The sequence below is a fragment of the Terrapene carolina genome, unplaced genomic scaffold, assembly GCF_002925995.2.
Source record: "Terrapene carolina triunguis isolate 2854851 unplaced genomic scaffold, T_m_triunguis-2.0 Scaffold84, whole genome shotgun sequence".
Taxonomy (NCBI): Eukaryota; Metazoa; Chordata; order Testudines; family Emydidae; genus Terrapene; species Terrapene triunguis.
Window position 1 is genome coordinate 12040711 of NW_020664435.1, and position 20747 is coordinate 12061457.

The following is a 20747-nucleotide window of genomic DNA, read 5'->3' on the forward strand; positions in this document are numbered from 1 at the left end:
GGGGAGGGCAGTTCTACAGTGGCCCAGGGGAGCGGGCAGTGGGTGTGAGGAGCAGAGGCAGTTCTAGGCCTGGTGGGTGGGTGATGCGTTTCACAGGCAAGGGTGCCGAGGGCAGGAGCCGCTCTCCTGCGCCCCGCGGCCCGTGCGCTCTGGCGGGAGGCTGCGGAGCGGAGCAGCGTGTGCCGCCGGGTTGAGAGGAAGAGGAAGTGCAGCGGCTTCGGCTCGGGCTCTGCGCGGAGCTGCCTGTCCCCGCCGAGGCGCCTCCCAGTCCCAGAAGCGCTGCCTCCTCCGGGCAGCGGCAGCCTCCGCTCCCCACCTCCCCGGCCGGGCTGCGCGGCACAAACTTTCTGCCCTGCTATAAGCCGGGCTGCGAGCGGCGGCGGCAACAGCATGTCCCTGCCCGGGCGCTGAGCGCGGGAGGTGGAGCGAGCCAGCGAGCCAGCAGAGAGGAGCCCGCCCTAGGTAAGGGATCCGCTACCCCCTCCCGGCACCGCCCCTCCCCAGCCCGCGGGGCCACGGCTGGCTCCAAGCCCTGCTCGCCCGGCAGACTTGCCCCGAGACCCCGCCTGGTCTCCCGCCGCCCCCAGGGCGTAGGTGCGAGGGCGCGGGGCGCTGCAGTCACCGCCCGGGCTGGGGGATGCGCTGCCCTGCGCTGCGGCTGGTGTGCGCGCCTGGGCGGGAGGGGAGCCCGCTGTCCCGTCCTGCAAAGCCTGGGGCAGCGGGAAGCAGCCCCTGGGGGCAGCGGCGCTCAGGCTTTTCCTGTGCGTCTTCTTGAAGTTTGACAAGGGATCCCCGGGCACCCGCCTCTCCTGAACAGGGAGCTGAGTTATAGGCGGCAGCAATGGGATAACGGGCTTTTACTGCGTGTTGTTTTAATGAGCCGCTGGATGCCTTCAGTTCCGACAGGGCACTTCTGGGGTTGGGGTGGGTTATGAACTGTAGCTGGGCAGAAAAAGACCAGCTTTCCCTTTGTTTCCTTGTTGTTCGAGGGCCTGATCCAAAGCCCAATGAAGACAGCTGGGGTTTCCAAAGACTTTCATGGGCTTTGGATCAGGCCCCAAATAAATAGCCAAGTACATGCATTGATTCATCTCTGACAAGCAGCTCTGTACACCTTAATGGTGATGTTGGGACTAAACTGGCAGCTCATTCAAAATACTCTTAGCTGAAAACTGACACGTTAGTTCATGGCTAGCTCTTCTGATGCTTTGATGCTGTGTGTCCTTGATTTCAGGACATTGCAGTTATACCCCTAGGGCTGGTAAGTCAGGTCACAGTTACCACCTTGGTGAAGATATTGTCTCCAGAACTGAATACATATGATAAGAGCCGAATTGAGGAAGGAATTGGAGAATTTTTTTTCCATTAGGTAAGCAACACAATGACCAAAACCACCTTAGGCTACCATGTACATAATCTAAGCTCTGTAGTACAGCTTCACTCTGGTTTCAAGCAGAGGAGGATGCTATTGTATGATGCCTGAGGACTAGTGTGGTAATGGCTTGTTAGTCTTTCTGGCTTGAAATTCCTCGGTAGATTAATTGAGACTCAAGAACAGTGACACACTGATGTGATATGGTTCACGGAGATCATGGATATCCGTGACATTGTGGCAATGTAGGACAACAGTTATTAAATGTGTGTGTACAGGAATGTGTTTACGTGTGTGAATATGAATTTGATTAATCTAGAAAATAGGAATGATGTACTTTTTTTTCTAGCATTGTTTAATCTGCATCCTTGTAAGAGCTATGAGTTTCTCTGCTTGTCATTGTCCCAGTAACCCTGCATACTCTTGGAAAAGGGGAACTGGATGGAATGAGAATTGGATGAGTTTATCTGTAATGTTTGCGACTTGGCCAAAGGATTCCTGTAGGGCTCAGTATGCTCTTCCTATGGCACTCATAGCCTTGGTGGGGAAAGCAAGTGGAACTAGAGGCTGCTGTATGGCAGTACAGTGCACCAGCTAAACCAAGCCATCAAGCTGGATTGATAGATGTGTTTTATCCTAAAAATTATTTATTGGGAGTAAAACTGTAAATATTTCATTATACTGTAGTTTCCAAACTGATATTTTATCTGGTTAAAAGAAACTGCCAGTTGTTCCATTTGGAACCCAGTAGTACTCAGTTAACTTTTTTTGACTTAATAGAAAAATAATTAACCTTGCTAAGACATAAATGATCTTCAGTTTACAAGGGGAAAATGTTGTTAATCTTTTTTTTAATCCTTTATAGTGCTTCTAATCTATTAGTTTCAGTTTTTGACATTAGTAATAAATTATGTGAATAGTGTATTTTTTCACAATACCAGTGGTCACATTTATGACTTTATTTCAGTCTACCTTCCCTGCATTTTTTAGAGGAACATTTAACTGGGCCTCATAAATTTGTTACATCAGGCATGGGTTTTTCCACCCCTTGAACATTGGTATTCCCCTGGTCTGAGAATGAAAATGTAGTGCAGAGCAAGTATGTATAAATATTACTAAATACTTACAGCAGCCCTGAGTTGTGCTGGGAAACATAATTAAATCATTTGCTCTTTCAAATCATTTGGAAACATAAATTACATAAACTAGTAGTTCTCAACCACGGGTACATGTATCCCTGGGGGGAATGCAGAGGTCTTCCAGAGGGTACATCAGCTCAAGATATTTGCCTAGTTTTACAACAGGCTACATAAAAAGCACTAGCAAAGTCAGTACAAACTAAAAGTTCATACAGACAATGACTTGTTTATACTTCTCTATATATTATACACTGAAATGTAAGTACAATATTTATATTCCAACTGATTTATTTTATAATTATATGGTAAAAATGACAAAGGAAGCAATTTTTCAGTAATAGTGTGTTGTGACACTTTTTTGTATTTCTGTGTCTCATGTTGTAAGCAATTTTTAAGTGAGGCGAAACTTGGGGTTACGCAAGACAACTCAAACTCCTGAAAGGGATACAGTAGTCTGGAACGGTTGAGCGCCACTGACATAAACAACCATTGTCTACCTGTGTGTAACAAAGCTATGTCACCTACTATTCTTTTATATTGACATACAAAGTTATTTGTAAACACACTTATAAAACACATGTAGATAGTTCAGGACAGTTTCACTTTTATCATGGGAAGGAAAGTCCTTAAAACTCTTACAAAGTGTGTGAGAGATTACAAATTGTAAAGGAAGGATGAATTCAAACGCTTTGTGAGAGCTTGGCAGGAGTCAACTGTCCCTTCTGTATGCCCACTTTCAGCATAATGAGCTCCCTGCTTTTGTTGGTTGTATGCCCTGTTTCCAAAGTCTGGTGCTGTCCATCATCTTCCCCAGTCTTGGTTCTCTCCCTGGTACTTCTTGCCCCCCTTGTCACTCTTCTGCTTCACACTGAACCACTTTTGTTTAACCGTGGTGGAGGGAGGAATCCGCTTTCAAGCAACTCCTGTCCTCAGGATTTAGCTTAAAAAAGCTGAGTGGGTTTGGGGCTGAGAACTTCTTTATGTTTCTGCAGTCAGTGTAGGGAGGAGAGAACTGAGGCCGTGCCCATCTGCCCTAGACTGGCAGTAACTGAGCTAAGCTAAAACTTCTGCAGAGCAAAGCTGCTTTCACCAATTCCCTCCATAAGACCCATTCTGTAACTGAGTAACATTCTTGGGGAGGAGCTTTGATGCTTCCTTCTCCAGTGATGTATTAGGCCAATGGCTGGCCAAAGCACTGAGCAGAGTCAGAGCCAAAGCCCTTTTCAGTATTGAGTCCATCAGTTGATCCTCTCCAAAATGGGAGGATTAAAATTGTGGGAGCTTTAAAAAATGTGTGATCCCCATGATTGCCTAGCAAATCTAAGGCCCTGTAGTTATTTTTTAAAAAGCCTTCCAACGTCCCTGTAAGGTAGGTAAATATTGTCCCTGTCTTACAGAATGGGAAACTGAGGCAGTAGGCAGTTGTGACTTATTCAAAGTCAGAGAGTGGGTCACAGGGAGACCTGTAAATAGAATGAAGTGTCCTGGCTCCTAGCCCTTACAATTGCCACTAAAAACACTGTCTTCCAAAATGTTGTGAAACAAACTTTCAAGAGATTTTATTAAAAGATGTATTTCTTACAACTCTAAGAACCCATGAATAAGTCTTCATTTCTAATATTTAGCAATCTTCATTAGATTTTGCCATTTAAAAAAAAATCATTCAAGTAATTTCTAGAAATGTGAAGCTGTTGTATTGATAATGAAGATGCATTCTTAATGAAACACAGTTGTCTGAAAACTTAGAACAGACAAATATTTGCTATTCTCTTTTTCATACTAAATGTAATGGGTTGAAAAATAATAATTTTCCACCTTATCATACTAATAAGTAAATAAGGATCAATAATCAAATTCTTCTTGTTGAATTGTGAATAAGAGCATGTTGTTACTTTAAAATTAACTATCTCTTAAAAAGCTGGCATGACGGAAATTATAGAAAATTTGAAAAACACTCTAAGAAAAATGTTAGTGATTTATAGATTTCCAGGTTTTTAAAAATCTTTTTTTATTACTAAGAATTTTCATGTGAATGCAAGTTCTTTTATTTTTTAAGAATTTGTCTCTTCTGTCACCACACTTGAATCATAATCCTATGTGATAAATTTCCATAGCAATTGATTATGCTGTCACTGTGAAACCCATTTCTGTTGCTTATTTATCCTTTTAACTCCAGAGAAAAGATCCTGTTTTCATACCCTTACCCCAGGCATTTAAAAATACCTAATTAAAAGAAAGGTGGGACTTGCTGTCTCAGGGATTAGATATGGGTTATGGCATCTTTCACCATTAGGTCATTAATTGAAGTTAGGTCATTAATTGAAGGTAATTGAAAGTTATAGCCATTGGGTAAATAATTATTCAGTGCATCAGTATGAAAATAGTTGGTGGTCTCAATGCAGTCCCACAGGCAAATGTGTCCACATCTTAAAACTCACCATTCTCAGCAGAGACATCACAATCTGGGAGGGGATAGCTCAGTGGTTTGACCATTGGCCTGCTAAACCCAGGGTTGTGAGTTCAATCCTTGAGAGGGCCATTTAGGGATCTGGGGTAAAAAACTGTCTGGGGATTAGTCCTGCTTTGAGCAAGGGGTTGGACTAGATGATCTCCTGAGGTCCCTTCCAACCCTGATATTCTCTGATCTGAATGAGCATGAAGACACAAAGGATTGTCTTCTCAGAACTGGACAGAGAAACGTTGCCAGGGAAGCCTGGGAAAGCTTTTGTTGCTATACCGTTCTGTGGTAAGCAGAGGCTTTAATTCTCTAGGGCTGTCAAGCCAAGTCAGAAAAAACGCAAAATTGTCTGTAAAATTGAACAATGTTTTTAGTAATTTCTCATAAGTCATCACTGAGCCTTTAAAGACTTCCTCCTGCACCCCTACTCATATGAGGAATCCTATGGATTTCACTGGGACTCCTCACATGAAGAAGGGCTGCAGGCCCTGAGCTAGTAATACTAACAACTTACATAGCAATATTCACCCAGAGCGCTTTATAAACATTTGCATACTTATTAGGGTTTCCAACCTCCTGGTTTCGCCGGGAGTCTCCTGGAATAAGGCTCTGTCTCCCAAAGGCTACTGCAGACAAACCAGGAGATTTTAGGCGCTAAAAGTCTGGCTGCGCAGCGAAACTAAGGAAGGCTCCCTGCCTGCCCTGGCTCTGTGCTGCTCCTGAAAGCAGCCAGCACGTTCCTGTGGCTCCTGGGGGGGTCGGGGGCTCAGCGCGCTGCCCCCGCCCTGAGCACCGACTCCGCAAGCTCCCATTGGCCGGGAACTGCGGCCAATGGGAGCTGCGGGGTCAGAGCCTGCAGGCGCAGGCAGTGCGCAGAGACCTTCTGGCCCCCTCGCTTAGGAGCTGCTGCCAGAGGGATGTTCCGGTTGCTTTCAGGAGCCACCCGAGGTAAGCGCCGCCCCCCTACTCCCTTCCGCACCCCTTCCACCTCCCTCTCACACTTCAAACCCCTCTGCCCCATCCCACCCGCCAGCCCAGAGCCTACACCCTCTCCCGCACCCTAAACCCCTGCCCCAGCCCGGTGAAAATGAGTGGGGGTGGAGGAGAGCGAGTGACTGAGGGAAGGGGGCTGGAGTGGGTGGGGGGCAGAGCCTCAGAGAAGGGGCAGGGCAGGGGCATGGCCTTGGGGAAGGGGCCGGGCAATGGTGTTTGGGTTTGTGCGATTAGACAGTTGGCAACCCTAATACTTATACATGCGCTACATAGGGATTATCTCATCCACCACAGAAATACAGCCAAATATTGATTTGCTTGATAAGACTTCTTGTGGCCTTTGGCCCTGATTCAGCAAGGAACTTAAGCATATGCTTAAAGTAGTCCTTTTAAAGTCAGTTGGACTTCTCTCATGCTTAAAGTTAAGCATATGCTTTAAATACCTTATCAAATCAGTACCTTAAAGTATAGGCTGCTTTGTCACATTGTTTTAACATATTGTTTTCTTTGTGCTAGCCATATTACCAAGATCCTTTGTTGTATTGTGAATGGATGTAGCTAAAGAAGCAAAGCAAATGAATTCTTATTTGTAAAAGGAAGCTCAGTCATTACATAACTTTGTTAAATATTTTTGACTACTAAACATTTTTGCAATGTTGCCTTTCGTCATTGATCGCAGGATGTATGCTGTCTAAAATAGAAAAAACATTAGCAATGCTTAGCTTTTAATTCACTAAGTAAAATATCTAACTCCAGCTTTATAGAAATGATTTAAAATAATGAAGTTTGTGTAATTCTGCCAAAATAAACAGAGAAGCATTATTTTTTCCATAGGGTAAATGGCAAAACACTTAAAGCTTGGCACAACATATAACACACATTTGTGTAACATTTCTCTGGACACTTTCATACTGAAGCAACAGATCTTCTTTTTAGCACATGTTGATTTCTGTTTCCAATTTGTGTTAGGCTATCATTAGTATCCAGCCAGCTTTTATTCTGTTCTAAAGTTGACTACCTAAGGTAACTATTATTTCCTGTAGCTTACCCTGAAAAAGATGGGAGGGATAGGATGAATACAGGATTTTTATCTAAAATCCCATAAAAGCTGAAACATTTAGTTTCAGATACATGCTTTTTTCATTTAAATACAGATCAAGTGATAACTTTTATTATTAGGACAGATCTTGCAGTTGGATAGGTATAACTATATTTTCCTATAGCAGTCATAGATATATAATATAATTGTTGCTTTATATATGTTGACTGCTTAATAACATTATATTGCATTTTATATCACTGTCTATAACTGAACATGTGTCCTTCAGAGTATATTACAGGTACATTACATTTTCAGCTTTCAATAAAATAATAGTACACCTGGTAATTTTATCTTTAAAAAAGTGAGTCAGGCGTGATAAATATAGATTGTTTAGTATCTGAACATTTATTAAATTATGCTGTTTTGTAAAGGTCTATGGACAGCGTATTTTTTAAAATAAAAATAAATCATAGAAACTTTGAGACTGGCATATGAAATAGAAAAATGAGTGCTGTTATTTTTTTCTTCCCCCTTCCCCTACCTCTCTGAATCAGCAGCTGTTGAAATGGGTTGTGGACTAAACAAATTAGAGAAACATGATGAAAAACGGCCTGGTAATATCTATTCAACTTTGAAGAGGCCCCAGGTAGAAACCAAGATAGATGTTTCCTATGAGTATCGTTTCCTGGAGTTCACAACTCTGAATGATGGTAAGTACAAAACTCTTTTTCTTTTCACTTATTTTTGATGACACTGAGAAGCCAATCAATTCATAATGCTTTTAACTAGTATAGTACATGTGAGTATATTTTTTTAAAAAGTCTTGTTTAATCTCTTTGGCCTTAAATAACTTTAATACATGCAGTCACAATGATCTTGATGATTTTACCATCTTGACAATATCTTACTCAACATTTTTTTTCTACCATAGATTTTAAACTAATGCATAAAATGTAGCTCTTCAGATTTTAGAAGGGATTCCTTATATTCAGTGTATTTGATATGAAAGGATATGTTTAGATTCCTTTATTTGCACATTATCCAGATTTCATTTGGTAAAATGATTCAGAGCTGGAATGTTGGACAGTTTTCCACTGTTTCCCCCTCCCACTGTCACTCTCGATCACTGTTTTTAGAGGTTGAATTCAGTGTTGTCACTTTGCGGACCTGTCATTCATAACCCTCAGGCTGTGACTAATGCCTATGGGCTGTGTTGTTGCATTCATGTGCCTGGAAAAATGGAAAATGGCAGAAGCCCACTTTAAAAAAAACAACAACTGAAAGGCACAGAGCCTTGTAGTTTCAATATACATCTTAACTTTGTCCAGCAATGAGCCTCTTCCTTTCAACAGTATGCCAAATAGTCCACATCTTAATCTGATGACTGCTCATGAATATTCCATTTATTTTCTCTTGTGTTGACATCTATGAACCTAGAAGCTCTTCCAGAAATGCCAGGCTGCAGTCATCCATGCCTTTTGTTATTTCAAGGTTAGGCTACTATAGTACATTCTACATTGGGCTATACCTTAAACTTCTTTGGAACCTGAAGTTGGTGCAGAAGGCTGTGACCCACTTTTTAACATATGACAACTGTGCTTTGGAATCTGCATTGGCTGTCTGTTGGTTTCCAGACAGAGTTTAAAATCATGGTTCCGCCCTATAAAGTGCTAAATGACTAGGGACCTGTCTGTTTGAGAGATCACTTCTTTCCTGGTGCAACTCTGTCAGTGTAGATGCTCAAGCTGGAAGTCACTTATGTGAGAGAGGGCATTGCTGGCAAGATGATCTCCTTGAGAGCCTCTTGATTTTAGAATTCACTTTTCATCCAAAATAGCACGAATTGTTTAACCTTTAGGGCATAAGAATGGCCAGGCTGGGTCAGCTAAGTGGTCTATCTAGCCCAGTATCCTGTCTTCTGACAGTGGCCAATGCCAGATGTTTCAGAGAGAAGGAACAGAACAGGGTAGTTATCGAATGATCCATCCCCAGTCGTCCAGTCCCAGCTTGTGGCAGTCAGACGTTTAGGGACCCCCCAGTGCATGGGATTGCATCTGTGACCATCTTGATTAATTGCCATTGATCAACCTATCCTCCATGCTGCAAAGCCCTTCTGTTTGGCCAGGCATTTGGAGAAAGCTGAGGATTTGGAGGGAGTGGTTGAGTGGGAATGTGGATTTGAGGGAAATGGAGTTTGGGGACGTGGGGTAGAGAAATTTTGGCTTTGTGGACTTGTTTCTTTTGTTGGAGAAGGGTTGTTGAATTTTTACAGCTGTTTCTGTCTTAATTGGAATGCGTTTCTAGTTATTTATCAAGAACATCAGGAGGCTGGGATAGGCATTCTTTTTATATTTGTGTGTTGAAATTGAAGTAAATAAATACAAAACCAAGTCAAATAGCTCATTTTGAAATTCTGAGAGCTTTCATGTCTGTACTTTGATTTTCTAAGCAATCTTACTGTGATATATTGCATACTGTGGAGCTAGTGGAAATGAATTAATATTGAGGTCGTTTGTTTATTTATAGTCTTTTCTGTGTCACTCATCACCACAATATCTGAGTGCCTCAGAATCTTTACTAAATGTATCCTCCTAACCAGGGCTTAAATTCTCCCCAAATATTTTCTGGAGCCCTGGGGCTTGGGGTTTCAGCCTAGCAGGGTGCGCCGGGGCTCTCGTGGGTTTGAAAATATTTACCGGAGCTCTGCTCCGGATGGCTCCAGCTGAATTTAAGCTCTGCTCCTAACACTCTGAGGTTTGGAGATGTTGTTATCCTCACTTTACAGATGGGGAACTGAGGCACAGAATGATGATGTGACTTGCAAATAGCCACACAGGAACTCTGTCACAGAACCCAGATTTCCTGCATCCCGGTTAAGTGTCTTAGCCACAAAACCATCCATCCTCCTATACCTGGTCCCTTGATTAGCAGGTTCACACGCTAGGTCTTGTGTGCAAAAGTTCTGAAACAGGAGATATACAAGAATGACCATGGTTCTGTCTGCAGGATCAGTCCCTTTATAAACACGCTGCTGCAAGCCTGTATCCAAAAGAGGACATTAGAAATTGATATAGTTTTGCATATTGTTTAACTGATTCGTATCTTATGTGTGTGTTTGTATGGTAATAAATTCCTTAGTGTAACAGATAGCATCTTTATAGTAAAAGAGAGCAGAATAAAAAAAAAAGCAAAGAGATAAAGGTTAGAAAAAGAGAACTCTTGAGTTACATCCATCCCCACTCCTTTATCTGTATTGTCTTATTAAGATTATATTCCCAGTTCTTTACTCATAGTGTGCAAATTAAAGTACATGCATGTCTTTGTAGAACTGGGATCTTAGATTATAATCTATTCAGAGAATGGACCTATCTTTCGATATATATTTAAAATGTGTGACACACTATTGGACGTGAGACAAGTAACATTTTTGATCAATTATATTGTTCTAACAACAGTTGTTTCAGATTTATTGAAGTCAATTTGTTTTTTTTTTTTAATCAAAACACACCATTATGGTATAGATGAGCCTTTTATGAGGTCATATTTTATGTTGTAAAATCAAAAGTTAAGTGAACCTTTACTATTGAAATATACTTAAATTAGTACCACATTTCAGTTATTGTCTTGACAAGGTACTTAGTTTAACTGATCACAATCTCACTGGGGGGAATCTAATTGTATTCATAGCTGGGATTTGGAAACCTCATGCACTGAAAAAGTAAAGGTGTTTTTACTTTCGCAGGTGTTTTTATTTGATTTAAGACTGGTAAAAGCAATTTTTTTCCAATTTGAAGTTATTTAATTACCTGCTTTCATTTTGTAAGCAGAGGTGTCTAAAGGAAATCAGCATTCTAGTTTTGTATTTCCACTTGACTAGGTAGGTTACCACCATTTTGTTCTTGAGAGTGATTAAATGAAGTTAGCATGGTAAAATATTATTAGTTCAGAGATCTTTGTGCATTGGCTACAATGAGATCATGCACCATATGTAAAACACAGATAAATTAGAAAGGAACTTACTTCTCATAAACCTGGCTTCCTGGCAGATAAATATGGAAAGATAAAATCCACAGATTGAGAGCAGTAAACTGGGAAGGAGAAGGGGATGATGGATTTAGGGTGACCAGACAGGAAGTGTGAAAAATCGGGAAAGGGGGTGGGGGTAATAGACACCTATATAAGACACAGCCCCATATATCGGGACTGTCCCTATAAAATTGGGACATCTGGTCACCCTAGATGGATTACTTGTCTGAAAATTTTTATTACTCATATATCTGAGTTTAAATGTTGTATTGCTGTAGCCCCTGATCCTGCAAACACTTACATGTGGGCTCAACTTTGTTCATGCATATAATCACATTGATTTCAATTGGACTACATACATATGAAAAATTAAGCACGTGTTTGCAGGATCAGGGCATTACTCCCTCTCCAGTAATAGAATCACAATCAAATATGAAAGCAAATATTCTACTTTTTGTCTTCTGATAAGCACATCAGCATTTCCCTCAAATGAATTACAGCTGCTCAAAGCAATCTGCAGTAAAATTGCTCGCCACTATAGGTCAAAGCAAAACCCAATTATCAGACTACAGCAATGCGTAAAATGTTTTCTCTGAGGCATAGAAAACAATTTTTATATGTAATATGACATAAAAAGAACATTAAACATGTTAGTGTTATATGCTGCAGATTTATTGCTTTTATTAAAAATAATTGCTCTAACTGGTATAACTGGTAGTTAGAACTTCAGATTTCTTTACCCTGTTTGGCTTTTAACTAAAGTTTAATAGCTTGGGAAAGCATATCAACTACATTCTAGTTTTTAAATAGAAACTTGCTTCCCATACTTTTTGTGTATACAGCTGTATTATGATAGACTCAAAAAATTGTTTTTTTAGATATACTTAGATAGTTTCTTGTTTGCAGCCTCATACCTCTTGACAAGGTATATTTTACTGGTGATATATGCTAAGTATTCCAACAGCATGTGTCTTAGTTGATTTCATCATTTTACCTTTTCTTGTAAAACAAAATGTTAAATAATATTTTTCATTTATATAGTACTTTTCGTGCAAGGATCTCCAAACACCTTATAAACATAAATTAATAAATTATCTCAACATCTTAATGAGGTAGAAAAAGATTAATCTCATGTAACAGATGAGGAAACTAAGGCACATAGAACCTGAGTGCCTTATCTAAAGTTATATGTGTGGCAGAGCTAGGAATAGAATCCTAACCTGATATCCAGTTCTGTATTTTACCTACCTGGCCATGGTCTTGCCCAAATGCATGTTCATCAATGGATCTAAAGTAAGGAGTAGGTCAGACTGACTTTATTACTAAGTATGCTACAAAATTTCTGTACTGAGGTCTTATTAATAACATGCAGATACACTGAAATTTTTAAAATAGCCATCACTCTTGCCTGTGCACTCAAGACCAAACTGCTCTGGGGAAATACCATGTTGTAACAGGATCCCCAACAGGGTAGTTTTTTGTAGGGTAGATGAAAACCCAGCTATGATTTGGTGATGTCTTGTGAACCTACCAATTGCTGATAAAGAACACACGTGTAAATATGCAGTTCATGAATATACACTTATGGTGTATGTAAACTTATGGTGTATGTATTAGAGATCAGTGTTTCGATGCTTTGCAAAGCACTTGCTGCCTGTCTGTGGAGAGCTTTCTGGTCACATAGGTCTAAGTCTTCTCCTGGTTTCCATCTGCTAAATCATGATACAAGATGCTAAAAATACAGTGAGGGTGAGATTTTCAGAAGTGCCTAAGGAAGTTAGTGTCCAGCTTCCATTGAGAGTGAATTGATCCCTTAGGTGCTTTTTTTTATACACTCCCAGCCTAAATACTTCACTAATATTTTCAAGGTAGGCAATAGTTGTAGTTGCTACAGGGATGTTAAAAAATTACAAATGGACGGGGTGGTCTGTGCGAGGAGGTCTGCAAGACAATCTTTCTGTTGAGATCTGTGTTATGAAAAAATATGGGAACGCCTGGTTCCCAGGTGCTACAGCATTTATAACATACTGACTTAATTAACCTTAAAAATAGGTAGCAGTAGGCAGGTAGAACTCTCCATTCTTACCCTTTCTGATTTGTTGCTTTGTATAAGAACTGAGGCTCTCTTAAAGCTGTAGTTGAACTCCTATTTTTCTTTCTTAAGATTGATCTCTGTTTCCCATAATGGAAAAGCAGTTACAAATCTATCTGCAAAGAAAGATTTGTATTTCTAAGAAACCTTCTCCTCCTGTTAACAATTCAAGTACTGCACCCAATCTCCTTCTTTGCTTTTACAGAGTCTGTTGCCTCCATCTTTATAATTTTTTCCAATCTGCATGAGGGTTACATGCTCCTGATGTTGTTCAGAGTCAAGGAATTGGTCTTAGCAGCTGCCAAGTGCAAAGGCTTTGTTTCTGATCGAATGGCGAAAATTCCTCAACAGCTACAAGCCAAAAGGGCCTGATCCTGTTTCTATTCAAATTAGTGACAAGATTTCCACTGATTTAAATTGGAGTAGAATCAGGTCCCAGAGTTGCTTGTAATTTGTTGTGGATTAAATAATGAAACCATAATGGCTTTATGATGGAGCTGGGGTAAGTGGGAAGGAACCCTGAGGTAAAATGTTAGGGGGTTTTCCATGATTTTTTTAACTGCATATTTAGAGAAAATATCCATTAACTTGTGTCAAGTGACAGACAACATACAAAATATATGCAACACTTAATTTTAATGGAGAAGTTCTGAATAGTTTACTTTGAGAACAATAGTTGATCTTTGACTGGAAATTTGTGCAACTGTAGCGTGATGGATGGAGGGTTAAAATCAATTAATATTGAGTGGTGACAGCCTCCCTGCTGAGAGAAAACAGGAAATCTTGGTGTCACTTAGCTCTCAACTAAGGAGTCACTTTTCTTAATCGTACTGAAAAGAAAACCCTGGGGAAATATAACTCATTTCTTCTTAGTTTGCACTGTAAGCCCACCAACTACAGGGGAAGTAAAAACCTCTCCATGAGAAAAACAACTTGGACCTTTAACTGTTATACATGACAGGTCAACGAGGAAAAAGTGTAATTGCTTTTGAGTGTGTGGGTGAACAGATTAGTCTTGAGTCATAGGCTGCATGTGGTTTGGTGTCATCATGCTGATGCCAGACCTTTTTACTATAACAGAAAGGCATAGGATCAAAATAATCCTACCTATAACAATCTATATACATACAGCCACAGTCAAGCAACTAGAGATACAGGAATAGTAAGCAAAAAAGATTTTTTTACTCCATTGACAAATAAGGAACTCCACCATTTTAGCAAGAAAAAGGAAGTATTTAAGTGACTCTGCAGTCATTTTGGAAAACTTCCTGTTGACTTCTCTGAGAGTTCTGCTTATGTACGTGTAACCCACACACCTCCTGGGTGTGGTGTTCTGTCCCATCTAGTGGCACGGAGGGGAGGGAGAGGGAGAGAGAGTGAGAGTGTATGTGTGTGTGTGTTTAAATGAGTCTGCTCTACAGCCTTTGCTAAGAGCCAGTTGGCTTTTAGCTCATGCTGTAGAGACTCATGCACTAAGCTCCAGAGATCCCCGAAAAGTCTGATATAACTCTGTAAATCAAGTGTTTTGACATATATTTGCTATTTATTAAGATATCGACTAAATAAAAATGAATGGAGTTACTGAGTCTTGTGATATTTGATTTGATATTGTAGATCATGAGAATTTAAAACCAGTTGTGGGCACTAAATTTGCAAAATGTGGCTTCCATTCAAGATGGCCACCACTTCCATTACTTTGAATGGGATCTCAACCACTAGAGTTGCCAGACATCTGGTTTTTGACTGGAATGCCCGGTTGAAAAGGAACCCTGGCGGCTCTGGTCAGCACCACCGACCGGGCCTTAAAATTTGGTCGATGGTGCTGTGGGGCTAAGACAGGCTAATCCCTACCTGTCCTGGCACCGCACTACGCCCCGGAAGCGGCAAGCAGGTCCGGCTCCTAGGCGGGGGGCCACAGGGTTCTGTGCACTGCCCCCACCCTGACCACCGGCTTTGCACTCCAACTGGCTGGGAACCACGGCCAATGGGATCTGGGGGGGGCAGTGCCTGTGGGTGAGAGCAGTGTGCAGAGCATCCTGGCCCTCCCACCTAGGAGCCGGATCTGCTGCTGACCCCGTCCAGGGTGCAGCGCAGCGTGGAGCCAGGAGATGTAGGGAGTAGCTTGCCTTAGCTCCGCTGCACCACTGACCGGGAGCCGCTCGAGGTAAGCCCGTGCCCCAACCCCTGGTCCCAGCCCTGAGCCCCCCCACACGAGGAGCCTCCTCCTGCATGCCAAACCCCGCATCCCCGGCCCCACCCCAGAGCCTGCACCCCCAGCAGGTGCCCTGACCCACTCTGCACCTGAAACCCATGCCCCAGCCCAGAACTCTCTCCCACACCCTGAACCCCTCATCCCTGGCCCCACTCCAGAGCCCACACCCCCAGCCCAGAGCCCATACTCCTTCCTGCACCCCAATCCCCTGCCTCAACCCACAGCCCTCTCCCACACTCCGAATCCCTTGGCCCCACCCCCCAGCTTAGAGCCCCCTCCTGCACCCAAACCCCTCATACCCAGCTCCTGCCCCAGAGCCCACACCCCCAGTCGGAGCCCTCACCCCCCCACACCCTAACCCCCGGCCCCAGCCCAGTGAAAGTGAGGGAGGGAGAGCGAGCCACCGAGGGAGGGGAAATGTAGTGAGTGGGGGCAGGGCCTCGGAAGGGGTGGGGCAGGGGGCGGGGCCTTGGGGAAGGGGCGGTGCTAGGGTGTTTGGTATTGTGCGATTAGAAAGTTGACAACCCTAGCAACCACAGGCTGCCTTCGGTCAAGAAGGTCACCATTTCCCTACAACATTGGCATGTGGAAGCGAGGCGGCCCTTGTAACAGTAATCACCATTGCCCATTGCTTCCAATGGGACTGCAGCCTAGCTGCACACCAGAAGGCTACTTGCCTCCTGGGTTTTGTGGTTAGGAGAGTGTATGGGGAAAGTGTGTGGAGACAGGAGAATATAATGGTAGAACAGAAATTGTGGGAAGAACAGGGAAATGTTGAGGGGAGGAGGACACTGAAGGAGCGACAGGAGTCATGGGGGTGCTAGAGATGGAGAACATGAGAGAAAAGGGAGGCACAATAATGTGGCCACATGAATGTAGGGGGCAGGTAGGAGACAGTAGGGCATAGGGGAAAACAGGGAGAAGTGAGTGAGGCAGAGAAGGAGGAGAGGAGTGGGCAGTGTTAGGGCTAGGCGTTAAGCAGACTAAGCAATTGTTTAGGGCCCTGAGCAGCTCAAGGCAGCCCCTTATTCACTTTTATAGTATGTGTTGTGTGGGCCCCCCCAATATTCCTGCTTAGGGCCCCCAGTGGGCTAGTACTTCCTCAGGGAGCAGGCAACAAGATAGTGATGAGCATTCAGAGAGAATGGCAGCTACCCTCCTACAAGAGATAAGGAGAGGTTAAGTAGAGTTCTGCTCCAGACTGTCAACAGTGAGGCACATGGTCTTGTTTGTGCATTCAAGGTTGAATTTTGAATTGAAATGATCACTCAAAAAATTAGAGGTATATGGCTCAAAAATCAGGACAGACCAAAAACCCCTGCAATGTATTATTTATTTTTTAAAATCTTATCATTTTTAAGTTGATTACATGAATTTTTGGGGGAAGGAGGAGTTGATTTATGGCTTATGGATGTTTGAAGTTTGCAATGGAGAGTAAAAAGGAATTGCAGCACATGCTCCAGGGAAAATATTTTACTAGGAGGGATTAAATATCATTGTTTTCTATTTTTAATGTATAATGTGTACAAATTATATGGGCTTTCTTGAATTCTCTAATAAGATTGTCAGTTTTCTTCTCCAGTTAATATGTACTGACACTAAAGCCTCATTCTGAAATGGACGCACAGGGAGTCTCAATGACTCGTAAGAGTCCATGATTTCAGATCCCATTTCATGAGTGGAGACCAAATGAAGCGACCATTGCCTGAAATGGCTAGTTGTCTCATTTGTCCTTACAATGGTTTATCTCATCCACACAGCAACGACTTTGACAACCACTTTGGCATGTTGACATGCAGTCATGCTTACACAAGTGCACTCTGGGAAATGTGAGGCACTCTAGTGGGGGGTACAGATAAGAAGACCAGTTGAACCAGTAAAGCTGCAATATTTGTAGTTTTCCATTTACACGATGGAGAAATCTGTTGAAAACTGTACAGGTTCAGCTGGACCTAAGGCCCTCCCGCCATCACAGCCAACTGGTATGACCAACTTCTGTAAAATGTTGAGCATGGCTGTTGTGTGTAGAATTAAGGTATTGTACTGAAGCTGCAAGCTCAAGGCATTCTAACCAGTAGTTTGTAAAGCCTCTTTACCTAGTATAAACAGGCCTTTCTGTATAGTTAAAATAAATAAAAAATTAGAAATGCACATATTAGCTGTAGATTTTTCTTGAAAGAAACAGTTTCTTCAAGGGAGAAAAATTCTCATTAAGTCTTTGCTATGAACTGCATCTCTTGATCAATGCACTAAAGACAAGCTTGACAGTCATCAGGTGCGTTAAAAATGGCAGAAATTCTACCCATCTCTCTTAAACAGTCATTGCGTAGAAGAATTCATCTCAACTCTGAAATACAGAGCCTTTACATGGTATATGGTACATAAAAAATTCAAAACATCAAAGACATGAGGAGTCCTAAAGATGCCATGTGTTTTGAAATGAAATGATAAAAGCCTTAATCTGAAAGGGAATGAGGTATGAGGTTTACAAATTAAATAGAAAGAGTTTTGAAAAAGTTAGAGATGAGTCAAGACATGGTTATTCATGAAATATAAATAAACACCAGTCTACTGCTGTTATTCTTTGGTTGCTAAGCCCTGTATTGGTTCTCTTTTATTTAAACAATTATTTCCTGAATTTCTGAACAACTGACACAAGAATTGACAAATGGTGCTAAATTGCACGGGTTAATTCACCACCACTTATTGTACAATTTATTAAAAAGCAAAAAATTAGCATCTACTTGTATCCAACAACACAAAACAAAAGAACGAAAAGAGAGACCGACAGAATAAATGGTCTTTTGTTAAGTTATTGTTGTGTAAAGTTTGGAACAGTGTCAGAATCTTTTTTGTTTTGTTTTTGTTATTTATTTACTTAGGAATGCTAAGCTCAGATGCAGCATCTGTCTTTCTCTGTGGTCCTGCTTCTATCCGATTTTTTCCAGCTGGGTCGACTGCCTTGATGAAGCCTTTCAAATGATCAAATAGATAAAATTGTACATATTCTGCAGGATTATTTTCATTGTTCTTCACCACATGTGCACTGAATAAAATACTTTATAATTGTCAGACCTTTTGTTATCAAGCTGCACCCTTACAATATTTGTCTGTTTTTTGTTTTTGTTTTAGTAAATTTTTGGGGGGAGAAATGATCTGCTCAGCAGCTGATATTTCCAGGAAAAGCCTTTCCAAAACCAGTGGTCGAAGCTCAAGCTGCCTTTCCTTTGAGTTTGGTTAATTGTTCAAAAGGCATTATTCAGAAGTCCTAAATTCAGAAGATTTCTCTTCTTTTGAAATTCCATTATTGGGCAATGGGAGACCTAATACTACTTAGAATCTGGTAGCTGTGTATACACATTGGGAGCAATTCTCCCTTCCAGCTGATATGCACTCCGCACAGGAATGGAGAGGAGAGGAAGAAAGGGCTTTTAAGCCACCTCTGTACCCTCTGTTTTGTGGGACCTTGCTGAGATGCTTCTTGGCCCCCAGTGGAACTTAGAGCAACTTTACGGCTGCTCTTAACTTGTGCCTGGGTTTCCTGTGGCCTGCTAAGGATTGTGAACAACCAAGACTAACCAGAGCACAGTGTCACTCCTGCCATGCATTCCATGCTAGAGGCTGGTATTAGGTTGTTGCATTGCTTCTGCCACTGGCTCGGGAGACCCCTTATGCTGGGGTATCCTGCTGCTTTTAAAGCCCCTTTAACATGTTCATTGGGGGGGGACTGAGAATCTGACCTTTTTTAAAAAAAAAAAATGATGCTATGCAGGAGGTGGGATTATAAAACTAATTTCAATGCCACTAATTGTCATAAAGGATGGTACGAGCCTGAACATTTCAGGGGGTGAGGAAGAGGTTTATATCTTGTTAAGATGGACTGCATGATGCTTCATGTTTACCATCTTCATAGTGCAGTAGAATCCTATCCCTGTTAGATGGGACATCTGTTATGTCTTTATTATATGCATTTATTACTTTCGGATAAGATTATTATACCTCCAGTAACTGATTCTTTGGCAGCTTTGAAAGCAAGATGTTTCTGGTACTTGCATTTTTATTTCCACCAAGTATTTTTACACATTGAAAGGATCACGTGAACTCTTTACTGTACAAAGCAATGAGGTTAAACTTCTGTTTTCTCATCAGATATTTTGGGGGAATGCTCTATTATTCTTAGCAGGCATAATTATGAAAAATAGTCCAGATCTCTGTTTTTGATCTGTCAGCACTGGCCTCTTGTTTGTTTTTGCAGTTCAGTTCTATTCTCTGGTGCTGGAGTTTGTTACCATGCTCCTATGACCCATATTTAGGGTTTACGAGGTGGTTTTCCAATAGACTTGCAAACTACCAATATAACTCTGAGAATTATTCACACACAAATGAAACTGGCCACATTTTTGTGCAGAAGGGGAGTAGAAGTTCAACTGCTGGAGGGCAACAGCAAGGTTTGAGTTAAAGAAAAAAAAAAGCAATTTTTTTGGCAACAAAAATTTATTTTTCCTTAGTGAATCCATCACCCCTGCTCTGGCTGGCGTGCTTAAAAAATACAAAATGGTACTCTTGGGAAGTACTTTGCTAATATTTAAGTGCCTTTTCCACTATTCTCTGGCTCCCTAACAGGTTCTCCTGCCTACTTAGATGTGATGTGGTGCGTTGGTGGTGACATATCTCTCTCAGCTGCCAATGCTGGGCCACAGCCTCTGCCCCGATTGTCATTTTCAGTGTACTATGAAAACCTTATTCCTGATAAATGCACTGCTAAAGATAAAGGGCAAAATTCTGGAGACCGTTCTGTAGGAGTTTTGCATGAATTAGAGGTGCAGGCTTTGACTCAAAGGATTTTAGTTGTGTAGTAAGCTTTTTTTTTTTAAGTAATAATTTGTGGGAAAAGTGCTGTATAAAATAGTAGTAGGCATCATAAAGGCGTTGTTTGTTTCAGCATAGCGTAAGTAATTTACTAATACGTTACATAATACACCTCTACCTCGATATAACGCTGTCCTCAGGAGCCAAAAAATCTTACCGTGTTATAGGTGAAACCGCGTTATATCGAACTTGCTTTGATCCGCTGGAGTGCGCAGCCCCGCCCCCCCGGAGCGCTGCTTTACCGTGTTATATTCGAATTCGTGTTATATTGGGTTGCGTTATATTGGAGTAGAGGTATATCTTTAACCAACCTCTAGTGTAAAAAGGTTGGCACATTTAGGGTTGCCAATTTTGGTTGGATATATTCCTGGAGGTTTCATCACATGACATCTTTAATTAACATTAATCTTTAATTAAATTCCTGGAGACACCAGGACAATCCTGGAGGGTTGGCAACGGTAGCACATCCAAGAACATAGACTCATAGACTTTAAGGTCAGAAGGGACCATTATGATCATCTAGTCTGACCTCCCGCATGATTCA

At 41.7% G+C, this 20747-nt stretch overlaps 1 protein-coding gene across 2 annotated transcripts in view; it reads left to right on the plus strand.

The window, feature by feature from the left end:
* The first annotated feature begins 317 nt into the window (after positions 1-317).
* RFTN1 (raftlin, lipid raft linker 1) overlaps positions 318-20747 on the plus strand; it is a 115808-nt gene continuing 95378 nt past the window's right edge. For both annotated transcript variants that reach the window (XM_024197900.2, XM_024197901.2), the window contains exons 1-2: positions 318-462; positions 7562-7714. In XM_024197900.2, the coding sequence (XP_024053668.2) occupies positions 7570-7714 (145 nt within the window). In that variant the 5' untranslated portion in view covers positions 318-462; positions 7562-7569. The remainder of the gene's footprint in view (positions 463-7561; positions 7715-20747) is intronic.